The 16154-nt window shown below is 42.4% G+C and overlaps 1 protein-coding gene across 5 annotated transcripts in view; it reads left to right on the forward strand.

The window, feature by feature from the left end:
* The window catches only part of nup54 (nucleoporin 54), a 67220-nt gene that overhangs the window by 35585 nt on the left and 15481 nt on the right, over positions 1–16154 (forward strand). For all 5 annotated transcript variants that reach the window (XM_043695633.1, XM_043695649.1, XM_043695653.1 and 2 more), the window contains 5 exons: positions 4759–4902; positions 5051–5274; positions 7564–7751; positions 14221–14417; positions 15907–15961. In XM_043695633.1, coding sequence (XP_043551568.1) covers positions 4759–4902; positions 5051–5274; positions 7564–7751; positions 14221–14417; positions 15907–15961 — 808 coding nt within the window. The remainder of the gene's footprint in view (positions 1–4758; positions 4903–5050; positions 5275–7563; positions 7752–14220; positions 14418–15906; positions 15962–16154) is intronic.

Genomic DNA, 16154 nt, shown 5'->3' on the forward strand with positions numbered 1-16154 from the left:
TCTTGATTTAATTTCATTTCTTACTGACAAGGTAACACTGCTCCCCTCTGCTCATCTGCCTGTTTTCAGTTGGACGTACATCCTTGGACATGTCATTTCCCAGCGCTGATCCCCTTGCAGCTACGTCTCTGAGATACCCACAACACGGTACCTGCCAATTGCAATCTGCAGTACGAGCTCATTTGTCTTGTTTGTATACTGTGCATATTTAAGTGCAGTCCTGTGTTGATTGCCCCTATTCGTAGTTGTCTCATTATCTGCTGTTATCCTTCTGAAGTTAGATTTCTGAGTCTTTCCAGGCTCTCTGTTCTACAACTTATCCTGGAAGCTTTTTTAATAGCCTCTGCTGAGATCTCTTCCCCCTCCCTGTAAACTTGCTGGGTAATTTTCCATGCAGCTGAACTCCCTGCCTCCCCAAAAGGCCCCTCTATTTGATTCAGGTGGAGCCAGTTCCATTGGAACAGCTCCCTCCTTTCCCCAGTACTCGTGCCATGTCCCATGAATTGAAACCCATTTTTCCCACACCAATCTTTGAGCCACATGTTTACCTCTCTCTAATCTTGTTGACCCTTTTGCCAATTTGCTCCTGGCCCAGGTAGTGATCCCCTATTACCTTTTTTGGTTCTGCAGTTTAATTTAGCCCGTGGCTCTCATACCCTCAGCAGAACCTCTTTCTTCTTTTCTGTCTATATCACTGGTACCTAGTGGACTGTGACAACTGGATCTTTGGGCTGCAGAGGAACTTTAAAGTGGGAGGGGAAAGATCCAGTTGATCTTAAACCAACGCACTAGGCCAGCAACACAGCCTTCGAGACTCTTGATCCTGGCCACAGAAAGCAGTGTCTGTTCCCCTGACTGTATTATCCCTGATTTATAACTGCATTTCTCTTTTCTCCCCTCTCTTGAATGTCTCCTGTACCACGGTGCTATGGTCAGTTTGCTCATCCTCCCTACTTCCCCTGCTGCCATCCACACAGGGAGCAAGAGTCTCTAACCTGTTAGACAAGCTCAGGGGCTGAGGCTCCTTCAGCACTACCTCCTGGATCCCTCTGCCTGCCTCAGTCATAGTCACACCTACCTGTCCCTGACCACTGACCGAATTTAAGGTAGTTAATCTAAGGAGTGTGGTGTCTCCTGGAGCACATTATCCAGGTATCTCTCTCCTCCTTCCTGATGTGTTGCAGCGTTCAAAGCTGAGACTCCAGCTCATTAACCCTGAGCCAGAGTTCCTCAAGCAACTAACACTTGCTGCAGATGTGGTCACTCTGAACGGCAATGGATTCCATCAGCCCCCACATCATGCAGGTACAGCACATCACTGAGTCCTGCAACACTATTTTATTTACTTCACTCTTGATTTTTAAAGATTTCCTCCTGGTCTTTTAGTTTTTAACCTGTAAATATTTCTTCTATTTACCTTCATTCTGAAAGTAACCTATGATAGTCAAATTAGTAGCTATTACCAACCAATGCACTTGTGGTTTTCCTTTGATGTCACTCTTTCTTTCTTTTGCCCTGGGTCCTAGATCCTGGGCTTAAGTTTATTGTGTAAGAATACCTTGCAAATTACGAACCAAAAAAGCAAGCAAAAGCACTTCTTCGCTCTGCCCAAATTCCCAGACTGCTTCCAGATTCCCCAATCTATATAGTAACTTGGGCTGTGTCCCGCTCGCTGTGTGATCTCTCCTTCCTGACTCTGCGCTGCTTACTGGTCATGTGCTTTCAACAGATCCTCTCTTTAATTGGTTGATTATTGACCATCGAAGGGCCTTAACTGAGGCGAGGATGAACGGAAGGTCACCCAGGAACTTTTACAGTCTCTGCCATCTGTAAATGTGCCAGCAGGTGATAGTAAAACTTTGCCTGTGATTAATCTGTCTTTGAATCCTATGATGTGGTGTCCAGGTTACTTTTCATCTAAATACACTACTTGGTGTGGCTTTAAGGCATGTCCCAGATCCAGCATTTATCGTGTGATTTGGCTAACCTGTCAATGTGATAGCTAATGGGGTTTCAGAGGGAAATGTTGCAATTAACCCTGGGATCCAAGTATGAAAGTTGGCCAATTTGCCACAGGTTACCTTTCATTTCAACACATGTGAGGTGACAGAGGACTGCTCATGATGTCCCCCTGTACAAGAAGGGTAGTAGGGATATTCCAGGGTAACTACAGACTGGTGAGCCTGACGTCAGTGGTGGGAAGTTGCAGGAAAAGGTACTGAGGGATGAAATCTATTTATATTTGGAAAAGAATGGGCTTATCAGTGATAGGCAACATGGTTTTCTGTGGGTTAGATCATGCTTTACCAATTCAATGGAGTTCTTTTGAGGAAGTGACCAAGTTGATAGATAAAGAAAGAGTTGTACACGTGATATACATGAACTTTAGTGAGGTGTTTGATAAGGTTCCCCATGGTAAACTAATGGAGAAAGTGAAGTCACATGGTGTGCAGGGTGTTCTAGCTAGGTGGATAAAGAACTACTTTTGCAACAGGAGGCAGAAAGTAGTCGTTGAAGGGAGTTTTTCGAAATGGAGAAAGGTGACCAGTGGTGTTCCACCGGGATCGGTGCTGGGGCCACCGTTGTTTGTGATCGAGAGAGAGAGATAGATCGAGAGATCTCTATCTCTCGATCATAAACAACGGTGGCCCCAGCACCGATCCCGGTGGAACACCACTGGTCACCTTTCTCCATTTCGAAAAACTCCCTTCAACGACTACTTTCTGCCTCCTGTTGCAAAAGTAGTTCTTTATCCACCTAGCTAGAACACCCTGCACACCATGTGACTTCACTTTCTCCATTAGTTTACCATGGGGAACCTTATCAAACACCTCACTAAAGTCCATGTATATCACGTGTACAGCTCTTCCTTTATCTATCAACTTGGTCACTTCCTCAAAAGAAATGTGTATGTGATCTGGGAAGAGGGCATTGTTGGTCTGATCAGTAAGTTTGCAGATGACACGAAGATTGGTGGAGTAGTAGAAAGCATAGGGGACTGTCAAAGATTACAGGAGAATATAGATAGACTGGAGAGTGGGTCGGAGAAGTGGCAGATGGAGTTCAATCCAGGCAAATGCGAGATGATGCATTTTGGGAAGTCTAATTCTTGAGTGAACTATACTGTAAATGGAAGAGCCTTGGGAAAAGCTGATGAGTAGAGAGATCTGGGAGTTCAGGTCCTTTGTACACTAGGTGGCTGCACAGATGGATAGAGTATGCTTGCAGGTAATGTTAAAATTGTGCAAGATTTTGTTTTGATTGCATTTAGAATACTGTACAGTTCTGGTCGCCACATTACCAAAAGGATGTGGACACTTTGGAGAAGGTTTGAGAATGTTGCCTGGTATGGAAGGTGCTTGCTATGAAGAGGTTGAGTAGGTCAGCATTGTTTTCATTAGGGAAAAAAAGGAATTTGAGGGGAGACCTGATTGAGGTCTACAAACTTATGAAGGGTATAGACAGGGTGGATAGAGATGTTTTTTTCCCCAGAGTGAGGGATCCGATTAAAGAGCGGTCACGCTTCAAGGTGAGAGATGAAAAGTTTTTAAGGGGGATACACGTGGCAAGTACTTTACACAGAGGGCAGTAGGTGCCTGGAATGCCTTGCCAGCAGAGGTGGTAGAGGCAGGCACGATAGATTCTTTTCAAGGTACATCTGGACAGATGCATGAGTAGATAGGGAGCAGAGGGATACAGGTGCTTAAGAACTGGGTGACAGCTTTAGACAGTGGATTTGGATCGGCTCAGGTTTGGAAGGCCAAAGGGCCTCTTCCTGGGCTGTAAACTTTCTTTGTTCTTTTGTTTTTCCTCTTTCTAGAACTTCATGTGAAAAGAAATGTAAGAACTCTCTTGGTCAGAGAGCCTGTCCAGCACAACTCATGGAGAATTGGGTGAGGGAACAGAGGGCAGACGCTAAATATTTCACAAATCACTATTTGCCATTTCAAAGAGAAATTAATAGGAAAGGAGAAAATAATTCCTTACATTATTTCTGAAATCTCTAAGGGAAAAGCTTCAAACTCAATATCTCTAACAGATTTGAGCTGATCTATATCGTCAAATTTTACTGATGTTTGTGGTTGTCTCAGCATTTGTTCAATTCTTTAAATTGTTGAAGCTCTGTATTTCCTTCACTCAGTTCTATCCCTCTATGATGTAGTCGGAAGCTGGGATTGCAAAATAAAATTAGTAGAGATTTATGCGGGAGACCTTGAATAGAATAAAACAGACGTCATTCATCACAGAGTTGATATAAACATTGCTCATGACATCCCGTTTACATGCAGGCACGCACGTGCACAAAACACACTTATCCACTTGGCTCAATTAATGGCACTCCAACTGATGATTACAGTCCCACTACAGCCTTGAGCACATTATGTGCTGTCTTTTAAAGGAGATGTTAAATCCAGGCTATCTGACACCTTGGTATGCACAGATTTCACTCTGTTGGTGATCTGCCACAATGGCATTGTCTGCCCTTCAAACGTATCCAGTGGTTGGAATGTACTTTGAGACATCCTGAAGAAATGATAAACTGCTGTGTAAACAAACTTTTGTTTTGTTTCACGTAAATGTGTATAGTTTGTAAGACATTCTTTGCAATTGTTCAAAATTTCTTTTTTGCACTACACCTAAATAAAACTTCCCCTGAAGAATAACCTGAACTAAACCAACAAATTGGCAATCCTAAGAAAGCCTGTGTTGCATTTTTTTTGGCTTTTGTAATGCCATGTTGTTTCTTTTGTTTTTCAGGCCTTTTCCAGAACACAGCGAATAAAGGCTTTGGGTTTGGTGGTGGTTTTGGCACGGGTACTGGCACAGGTCTGACAACCGGCTTAGCAGCTGGCTCCACATTTGGAGGGTTTGGTGGCTTTGGTACTCAGCAACAGCAGCAAGGTAAGTTCACAGGAAGGCAAAGGGACAAAGTAGGTTTTTAAGCTTTCAGACACTTGTAAAATCAAATTCAAATATGGTTTCAGCAGTGAATAGTAAATGTGTAAAACCAGCTCGGAGTTTTGTTTGATTTCTCTTTTTACTTTTAAAGTTGGAGGACTCCTTGGACAGGCGATACAGCCTCCGACACAGTCAGCTCAACTGATCAACACAGCAAGCGCCCTTTCTGCACCAACTCTACTGGGGGATGAGCGCGATGCTATTTTGGCAAAGTGGAACCAGCTACAGGCATTCTGGGGAACGGGGAAAGGTTACTTTCACAATAATCTGGCTCCTGTCGAGTTCACTCAAGAAAACCCTTTCTGTCGGTTTAAGGTGAATGTTTAAGTAGAAGCAACTTCAAACATTTGTACTTGTACATGACCGAATGATACAAATGTCAGATTTAAGAAAGGAAAGGAACCAAAGTAAGCACCTCCATAGATTCCTGATACAGCGGCTGGTAGGCGTGAACTGTGTGTGATCCCAAACATAGTCATAGAGATGTACAGCACGGAAACAGACCCTTCAGTCCAACCCATCCATGCCGACCAGACATCCCAACCCAATCTAGTCCCACCTGCTAGCACCCGGCCCATATCCCTCCAAACCCTTCCTATTCATCAACCCATCAAAGAAAATCTTGGGATAGATCTGATTCATTAAAAGATTTCACTCAATTCACTGATGAATAGAAAGTTGTTTACAATTAGATGGTGACATTATTGAGGTGTATGAAGATATATATTGCACATTTACAGCTGACTGCACTCCTGAAATTGATGATCAGTTATTTCAACCATAGTATGATTTGGAGGTTGTGCGCTTTGTTAATCGTTAATCTCTGGTAGAACAGTTTTTGCCTGTGGTGGCCACAGGCATTGCTAACATAGATAGCAAACCAACATCGCTCCTATCACTGCGAATAGCTACAAGATTGGTTTGCCAACCAGAAAAAACATTCATTTATCCCCACACTCTGCTTTCTGTTAGCTGTCAGTGGCTAGTTGTGTGCCTCGGGGATCGGTATTGGGACCACAATTGTTTACAATTTATATAAATGATTTAGAGTTGGAGACCAAATGTAGTGTGTCAGTTTGCAGATGACACAAAAATGAGTGGTAGAGTGAAGTGTGTAGCAGACACTAACAGTCTGCAGACGGGTATATATAGGTTAAATAATTGGGCAAGAATCTGGCGAATGGAGTACAGTATTGGTAAAGGTGAGGTTATCCATTTTGGTAGGAATAACAGCAAAATGGGCAGTTACTTAAATGGTGAAAAACTGCAGCGTGCTGCTGTGCAGAGGGACCTACATTCCTTGTGCGTGAATCACAGAGCATTTGTTTGCAGGTGCAACAGGTAGTTAAGGCGGCAAATGGAATATTGTCCTTCATTGGTGGAGGGATACAGTTTAAAGGAGGTTGCATTGCAGTTGTACAGGATGCTGGTGAGGCCACACCTGGAGTACTGTGTACAGATTTGGTCTGTTTACTTGAGAAAGGGTGTAAAGGCACTGGAGGGAATGCAGAAGATGTTCATTTAGGTTGGCTCCGGAGTTGAGAGGGTTGCCTTATGAAGCGAGATTGGGTGGACTGGGACTACACTGGAATTTAGACGTGAAGGGGGATCTTATAGAAACATATCAAATTAAGAAGGGAACAGATATGATAGAAGCAGGAGGGTTGTTTCCACTGGTGAATGAAACTAGAACTAGGAGGCATAGCCTCAAAACAAGGGGCAGCAGGTTTAGGACTGAGTTGAGGAGTTTCTCCACCCAAAGGGTTGTGAATCTGTGGAATTCCCTGCCCAGTGAAGGAGTTGAAGCGTCCTCATTAAATGCTTTTAAGGAAAAGGCAGATTTTTTAATAGTAAAGGAATTAATGGTTACGGTGAGCAGGTGGTTAAGTGGCACTGAATACACACAAAAAGATCAACCGTTATTATCTTGAATGGCAGAGCAGGCCCGACCGGTCAGATGGCCAACTCCTATTCCTTATGTTCTTATGCTCAAATGGTTTACTTAATGCTCATCTGTGAGAAGCTCCAAGTGATTGCCTTAGTTAACTTGAGTAGCAGAAAATAAGAAAATAAAGAAAATACTTTCCAACAGTGTACTAAAGTTAGTTAACATTAAATATTTAATGTACTTAAATTTCTGTTACATATTCTGAAAAATAGTTTTAAAATTTTCTTTCTTCTGTTTATTCTTATTGTTCCATATCTAACTTCACACCGCATTTTTTAAAGTTTCTGATTGGCTTCAAAACCAGGGTTCAACAGCAGCCCAGATTTTAACCCAATCTGTGAAGGGACCAGAACACTTTGACCTGGTTGTTATTGGAACAGCCAGCTTGTATTGTCCCATGAAAGGTGCTTGGAGCTTACACTTGGTTTGAAAGTGCACTTTTATAATCTGGCACGTCAGCGGCAATGTGATACTGAAATAATTTTTCATGTGTGAATTTTACAGCATTTTGACATTTTGTTTCTTTGTGCACAGCCGACACTACCAGTTTCTCTGGCTGTGTTGTTGTAGCCTTGTTACGTTTCTAGAGTCTCGGACTCCCTCCCATGTTGAAGACCTGTGAAAGTGATTGATTAATGTTTTGCATCTTGTCACAGACTGTTGGTTTCAGCTGCATACCCAGTAATAAGGATGAGGATGGACTAGTAGCTTTGGCTTTTAACAAAAAAGAGGCTGACATTCGAAACCAGCAACAATTGATCGTAGAATCTTTGCACAAAATTCTCGGAGGGTTGCCCCAAATCATGGTGAATGTTGAAGGAATCCGAGCACTGCCTGATGACCAGTAAGTACGCGAGTCAATTATTTTACATTTTTCTTTGTTTATAATGAAGGGACAGTGTTAATGACAATAATTAGTTGTTTGTTTTCAATATTGAACTGTCCTATGCCAGCTGTCGTACAGCTAGTGGCGAGGGGATCTGTCTCTTCACCTTCCAACAATTCCTTTTAAAAGAAGCAGAACTCAAAGAAGTTTTTAGAAATCTGAAACAAAGCCAGGAAATGTTGGAAATGCTCAGCAGGTCAGGCAGTATCTGGAGAGCAGTGCGAGGTTAATTGCTCTTTAGTGTTATTTTAGAAGCATCCTTGCTTATTACAGCAGTGAAATTTTCCTGCTTCTTACCTAACTTTTCTTGAAGCCAGCCTCATTATCTACTGCTCATTGTTTTTTTTTAATATCTCCTATTAGGAGTTTAACTTGTAATTATCCAAATTCATTTCTTATAGGATGTGTTTCATATAAATTCTTTACAATCAGTCCAGGCTGAATTTGAACTTGCTGAAATAAAAGAATAATGTAACTAACTAAAATATTTCTAGAACTTGATAGCTGGGCTTAATTAATGAATGAAAATATAATCAAATCAGCAAGCTAGCATGAGTCTTTGGTCTATGCAGGCTTCTTCAGGCTTTTAAAACAGTGCATTCAGTTTTAAATCATCATTGTGTTATTTATGTATATTACCAAAGCAGGTCAAAATATTTTAAAGTTTATTGCTATTCACTCTAAAAATATGAACAAACATGATATAACTAATCTGTAATTTTCCAAAGATTGATGCTTAAACTTTGATATTAACAATGAAAGCTAGGTTTTGATGGATGGCCAACCATTTATTATGCTTTGAAAAGGCAGTTGGTGAGCTGCTGCCTTGAACCGTTGCTGTTTATATGTTGCAGGTAGACCCACATGCCATTAGGGAGGCAGCTTCAGGATTTTGACCCAACCGACAGCTAAGAAACAGTGAGAGTTTCAAGTCAGGATGATAAGTGTCTTGAAGGGGAATTGGCAGATGGCAATTGCTCTTGTCCTTCTAGATGGTAATGGTTGTGGATTTGGAAGGTACTGTCTAAGGTGAATTTCTCCAGTCATCTTGTAGATGCTGCAACTGTGCACCATTGAAGAGAGTGTATGTTTGTGGATGTGTTGCCAATCATGTGGACTGCTTTGCCCTGGATGATCTTTTTCTTTTGTGTTGTTATCATTGCACTTTCTCATCATACTTTTGATCTGTGCTTTGTACATATTGGACAGACATTAAGGGGTCAGGTGAGTTACTTGCTCCAGATTTTCAACTTCTGACCTGCTTTTGTACCCACTCCTGAAGAAGGGCCTGTGCCCGAAACGTCGAATCTCCTGTTCCCTGGATGCTGCCTGACCTGCTGTGCTGTTCCAGCAATAAAGTTTCAACTTTGTACCCACTCTATTAAGGTGGCGACTCCAATTCCGTTTCTGAACAATGGTAATCTCCAGCATGTTGATTATGGGAAATTCAGTGATGGAAATACCTTAGAATGTAACAGCCAGGGTTCAGATTCTCTCTTTGAAAATTTTCATTGTCCAGCAGTCGGTCTCTGTCTCGGTCCAACCTCAGTGAGGGAGAGACATTGTGTTGGTGTGCAATTTTGCTGCTCCTGATGGCCTACATCACCTCGTGGATGCCCTATCCCGAGTTACTAGATCTGTTCTATGCCTATTGCAGTCAGTTAGGTGATAATGCCTCACAACATGATGGAAGGTACTCCAATGGGCACTCTTACTGTCATGGACAGATGCTTCTGCAGCAGGCAGACTGCTGGAGACTGAGATCAAGCTGTTTTTTTAATCTTTTGTTTCCCTTACTCAATCTAGCAGCTTTTTGGGCTCTACCAGTTTGACCAGTAGTCCTGCTGCCAAGCCAAGCCACTCTTGATGGTGGACATTGAAGATTCCCCAGCCGAGCACATTCTGATCTCTGTTGATGATCAATATGGAGGAGCATGATTCATCAGCTGAAGTCATTGGCTCTTTAAAAGAACAAGAACAAAGAACAATACAGCACATGAACAGGCCCTTCAGCCCTTTTTCCCCTTCCATGCTAAAACTGTCTTCACTTACAGGATCCATATTCTATTCCCTTTCTATTCATGTACTCATCCAGGTGCTGCCTGAATGCTGCTAGTGTCTGCTTCTACCACCTCCTTTGGCAACGTGTTACAGGCCCTTACCACCCTTTGTGAGAGAACTTGCCTCGCACATCTCTTTTAAACTTCCCACCTCAAACCTTGAAACTCTGTCCCCTCGTAATTGACCCCTCCATCCTGGGGAAAAAGCCTCATACTTTCCACACTGTCCATGCCATTCACAATCTTATAAACTTGGATTAGGTAGCCCCTCAATCTCCATTCCAGTGAAAATGAACCCAATCTGTCCAGACTTTCTTCATAGCTAAAATCCCCCATACCAGGCAGCATCCTGGTAAACCTTTTCTGTACCTTGTCCAAAGCATCGACATCCATCTGATAGTGTGGTGACCAGAACTGTATGCAATATTCCAAGTGTGGCCTAAGTAAAGTTCTTTTATGCTGCAGCACAACTTGCCTATCATTATACTCCGTGCCCCTTCCAATGAAAGCAATAATGCTATAAGCCTTTTTTATAGCACACACAGATCCTCTGCATATCAATACTCCCAAGAGTTTGGTCATTCGCTGTATAATTTCCGCCTGTACTTGACCTTCCAAAATGGATCACTTCACATTTGTCTGGATTACACTCTGTGCCATGTTTCTGCCCAAGCCTCCAGCTGATCTATATCCTCTGACAATCCTCCTCACTATCCACAACTCCTCCAAACTTTATATCGTCTGCAAACCTATGAATTAGAGTCGAGAGTGTGGTGCTGGAAAAGCACAGCCAGTCAGGCAGCATCTGAAGAGCAGGTGAATCCATGTTTCAGGCACAAGCCCTTCAGGAATGAGGCTTATGGGTCAGGGCTGAGAGATAAATGGGATGGGGTGAGGTAGCTGGGAAAGCAATAGGTGGCTGAAAGTGAGGGAGAAGGTGATAGATCAGAGGGGGAAGTGATGGACGGGTCCAGAGGCTGATGTTGAGTTGGAGACTTGGGACTGGGATAATGTAGGGGGAGGGGAAATTTGGAAGCTGTTGAAATCCACATTTATCCCATATGGTTGCAGGGTCCCAAAATGAGGGCATTAGACCAGCTATGTTTTCCTCCAAATCATTTATAATGATCATGAACAGCAAAGGTCCCAGCACTGATCCCTGTGGAACACCACTATCACAACCCTCCATTCCGAAAAGAATCCTTCCACCACTACCCTCTGTCTCCGATGACTAAGCGAGTTCTGTAACCATCTTGCCAACTCACCCTTAATACCACGTGACTTCACCTTTTTGTACCAGTCTGCCACGAGGGACCTTGTCAAAGGCTTTAATCAAGTCCACATCGGCATCGGCAACATCAACCGCTTTCCCCTCATCAATCATCATCTTCACCTCCTCAAAAAAGCACGATCAAGTTAGTGAGTCATAACCTCCCCTACGTAAAACCATGCTGTCTATCGCTAACAAGTCTGTTTGTTTCTAAATGTGCATAGATCTTGTCCTTGAGAATCTTTTTCAATGATTTCCCAACTACCAGTGTGAGACTCTCAGGCTTGCAATTTCCAGGATTATCCCTGCTACCAAGAATGGAACCACATTGGCTATTCTCCAGTCCTCTGGGACCTCACCTGTAGCCAAAGAAAGTGCACAGGTGTCTGTCAATGCTCCAGCAATTTGTTCTCTTGCTTCTCTCAGAATACTGAGGTTGATTCCATCAGGACCCAGGGGCTTATCTACCTTAATACTTTTTAAGATTGATAACACCGCTTCCTTTCTAATAACAACTTGGCTTAGAAACGCACCACTCCCTTCCCTGAGATCATCCTCTACGAATTTCTTCGCTTCGGTGAATACCGGCACAAAATATTTGTTTAGGATCTCACTTACCTCTTCTGGCTCCCACATTGATTCCCTCCTTTGTCCTCAAGTAGGCCAACCCTTTCCCTGCCTACCCTCTTGCTTTTTAGATATGTATAAAAAGCCTTGGGATTCTCCCGAATCCTGTTTGCTCACAACTTTTCATGGCCCCTTTTAGCCCTTCTAATTCCTTGTTATGTTCTTTCCTACTTTTCCTTATGTACTTTGTTACAACACTGGTTAAACCCTCCTGCTTAATTTGAACCAGAAACAAAGTTATCCCGCGCAGTAATCTGTGACAGTTTGAGAGGCCAAGAACTATTTAAAGTAAAAATTAACAAGTCTATTTCTTAAAGTATAACAGAATAATTAACAAACAACTGTTTACAACTCCTTCCTCTAGCCTATCTTTTACTTTCCCTCCCATAATGCTAGTTTGGTAAAACCCCCAATTTTAGTTGTACCAAAAATTCAAATTTCCAAACCAGCCAGCGGTTGAATCTTCTTTTTATGTCTTCCTCTATAGATTTTCTCTCCAGGTCAGTGTTGATTTTTTTTTTTCTGTGCACATTCCTTCTCTAGGCCGGTACCTCAGAGTTCTGACTAGCAGCCTACATCTGTTGATCTTTTGGCAGTTCTACCCAACTGTTCAATTTATCCTGGACTTACACCCCCAAAGCATTGGATTGTGTCATTGACTTTTAATGTTGTTAATGTACTTGATTCCAACTTGATGGGAGTTTGGTGGGGTTTTTTTGTTTTTTTTGGCGTTATAATCTAAACCTATTGGCCTAATTCAAATTTGATTTGTCTCCAGGCAACCAGTTACCCTAGCTACTGGACCACATGTTACATTGTATATTATTCAGAACAATTGGTGCTGTCAGGTAGTTCTGCAAGCTTTTAACTCTCAAAGTACAGTACGCCCACATCTTCATAACAATTTCAAGGGCTTTATCAATTCCCATTCTCCTAGACCTTACGTATGCTTCCTTTTTTTTATTTCTGACCAAGGTTACCTATGGTTCACATAACTTGCCATACCTATCCTTCATTCTCGCAGGTATGTGCCACTCCTGAACTCTGATCGACTGCTGTTTGAAATGCTCCCACATGTCCAATGTGGATTTACATTCAAGCAGTTGCTTCCAATCAAAATTCTCCAGTTTCTGCATAATATTGTAGCTTGTCTTCCCCAGTTTAACACCTTCACCCAAGGGCTGCTTTATCCCTATCCATGAGTATCTTAAAACTCACCGGTATTATGGTCACTACTCCTGAAATGCTCTCCCATTGAAATTTCATTCGCCTGGGCGGGATCATTTCCCAAAGCCAGGTCCGTATAACCCCTTCCTTGGCTGGACTGTAACATACTGTATCAAGAGCCCCACTCCTAAATGGTCCTTGCAAATTTTGCCCTATCCAAGCCCCTAGCACTTAGTGAGTCCCAGTCAATACAGAAGAAGTTAAAATTACCCCCCACGACATCTTTCCAAAGTCTGTCCATATGTTGTCTCCTCTATCTCCCGCTGGCTGTTGGGGAGGCCTGTAGTATATCCCCAGCATTGTGGTTTCACCTTTCCTACTCCTGTGTTCTACCTAGATTGCCTCACTGAGTGAGTCCTCTGATGTATCCTCCCTTAGTACAGCTGTGAAATTCTCCTTTACCAGTATCGCAATTTCCCCCACTCCTTCGATCTCTTTCTATCACCTGAAATCCTGGGGCATTCAGCTGTCCCTCTTTCAGCCAAGTCTCTAATGTGCTAATCAGCAGGAGATTTTCTTACCTTTGTTTGACCCAATAACATGAGACTTCACAGGTCGGAAAACTCACTGAATGCCACTATACTATTACCTCTGCTGGACCTGTTGTGCTGTTGGGACAGGATGTTACCCCTAGAGATGATGATGGTGTTGTCTGGGACATAATTATGCTCATGCAATTGTACCTTACAATCAATGGGCTGTTTCTTGACTACTTTGTGTCAGCTCTTCCAACGTTAGCACTTGTCTTTGATTGTTCATCGGGAGAACTTTACAGGCTCAACAGTGCTGAGTATGTCGTTATTGTTTTTGATGCCTGGTAGTCTGTCAGTTTAATTCCTTTGAGACTGTTTAGCAGTTTGAAGTAACTGAGTGGCTTGCTGTGCCTATTCAAAGGACAACTGAGTCAACTGCATTGTTATAGACCTGGAGTCACATGTAGGACCGGCCAGGTAAGGATGCAGGTTTCCTTCCATTTGTGACTAATGACCATCAGACCTTTTTTTTAAGGAGAAAGGGGAGAATGTGCAAATTCCACACAGACAGTCGCCTGAGTCTGGATTTGAGCATGGGTCCCTGGTGCTGTGAGGCAGCAGTGCTAACCACTGAGCCACAGTGCTGCCCCTTTTAAATAAAGATTTTCTTAAAAATCAGTTTCTGCGAGCTGCTGAATTGTGATTTGAATTTGGAGCTTTACTTCTGTCTCTAGATTGCATCTTGGTTATAAAGATGTTTTTATTTTCAGAACAGAAATGGTGATCTATGTCGTTGAACGTTTTCCAAATGGGAATTCCAGAAGAGTTTCAGTGACAAACCTCTACAGCTCGCTGGAGCAAGCTACCGTAAAGAGTCATCTGATGCAGTTAGGAGTGATTGTCACACTGCCCAGGACAGAACTTTCTCCAGCTCAGATGAAGCAACTTTTACAGAATCCTCCTGCTGGTATGTAGTGAAATATAAAGCAGTTACCCTACCTGTTTATAGAAATGAACAGATTATGTGGCTCAAATACAGAGAATTCTCGAGAAACTCCGGTCTGGCAACAGCATCAGTTCTGAAGAGTCATATTGGACTCCAAACATTAATGCTTTTTCTGTTTCTGCAGATGCTGCCAGAACTGCTCAGGTTCTCCATCATTCTCTGTTTGTTTCAGATTTCCAGTCTCTGCAGTATTTTGTCTGTATTAGATAATGCGGCTGAACAGCTTCTGCATGTGAAAATTGGATTCGAACCACAATGTACAGGATAAACCTGTCAAGTCTAAGACTCATCCCCCACCTTGCCACAAAGGGCCAACTCTATCAAATTCAATCTCATGGTGAACTTTATTAAAGACTGGCATTTATCTGGTGTTTTACCTGACCATCATGCTTCTCAAAGTACTTTATAGCCAGTGACGTATATTTGAAGTGTTAATGCTGTCGTGGGAAACAGCAGACAATTTCTGTGCAGCAACGTCCTGTAACAGCATTCTGATCATGACCAGGTAGTCTATCTTTTGTGATGCTAATCAAGAGATAGATATTGTCCAGGTTATTAAGTTTAACTCTCTTGCCCTTATAAGAAGTACTGCCATGGGATCGTTAACATCCGCCCAAACAGACAGACGGATCCTTGGTTTAATGTACACCTGAAAGGCAGCAGCTCCCTCAGTGCAGCAGTGGAGTGTCAGCTTTGATTTGTTTATGCCCAAGTCCTGGAGTGGATTGGGCAGGAAAAGAAAGCATCTTCTTAGACCATGTGGGAGCAGCATGATCACCACCCACAGAGGTCTGAGGCAAAAGCTAATTTTAACTTCACAAATTCAGAGTTACAGAAGAATGTAGGTGTATGCAAGTTCTTTGGTCTTTCCTGCTGGGTTTTATTTCCAAGTTATAAAATGATTTTTTTTTTCTGAACTTCTATTTTCATGTAGAATCATAGAATCCCTACACTGTGGAATCAGGCCCATTGGCTGATTTAAGTCCACACTACCCTATCCCTGTAACCCTCCATTTCTAATCTACCCAGCTTGCACATTCCTGGACAAAATGGGCATTTTCCCATAGCCAGTCAACCTAACCCGCATATCTTTGGATTTTGGGAGGAAACCGGAGCACCTGGCGGAAACCCTTAGCAGACATTGGGAGACTATGCATACAGACAGTCTCCTGAGGCTGGAATCAAACCTTGGTCCTGCGCAATGAGGCAGCAGTGCCACTAAGCCACTCTGTTGCCCTAACATGTGTATTTAATTCAATTATACATCAGAAAATCACACTCTGCAATTGCAAAGCATGTGGAATGTTGATTTAAATGAAGCTATCTGAAGTGATTCACAATAATATGTTGCCAGGAAAAAAGCTATTGCTCACTTATCTGTTCTGACAAAATGTCAATCATAAATTTTCAGAGTGAATGTTACAGTTATTGGTACCATTTTCCATTGCAGGCGTTGATCCAATAATTTGGGAGCAGGCTAAAGTTGACAATCCTGATCCTGAAAAGTAGGTTTCTCTATCTCCTCTTTTCACCATTCATATTGCATGACTAGTGGAAACTGTGTAAAAAGTACAATGGTTTTGCTTTTGTTTACATAATTCTTTTGTGCATAGGTTTATATGATAGCGTAAAGTTTCATATGTTCAGTGCAAACATTGAAAGTACAGTTCTGAAATTCCTCTCCATTTTGTTTTTGCA

The sequence above is a fragment of the Chiloscyllium plagiosum genome, chromosome 1 (genome assembly GCF_004010195.1).
Source record: "Chiloscyllium plagiosum isolate BGI_BamShark_2017 chromosome 1, ASM401019v2, whole genome shotgun sequence".
Classification (NCBI taxonomy): domain Eukaryota; kingdom Metazoa; phylum Chordata; class Chondrichthyes; order Orectolobiformes; family Hemiscylliidae; genus Chiloscyllium; species Chiloscyllium plagiosum.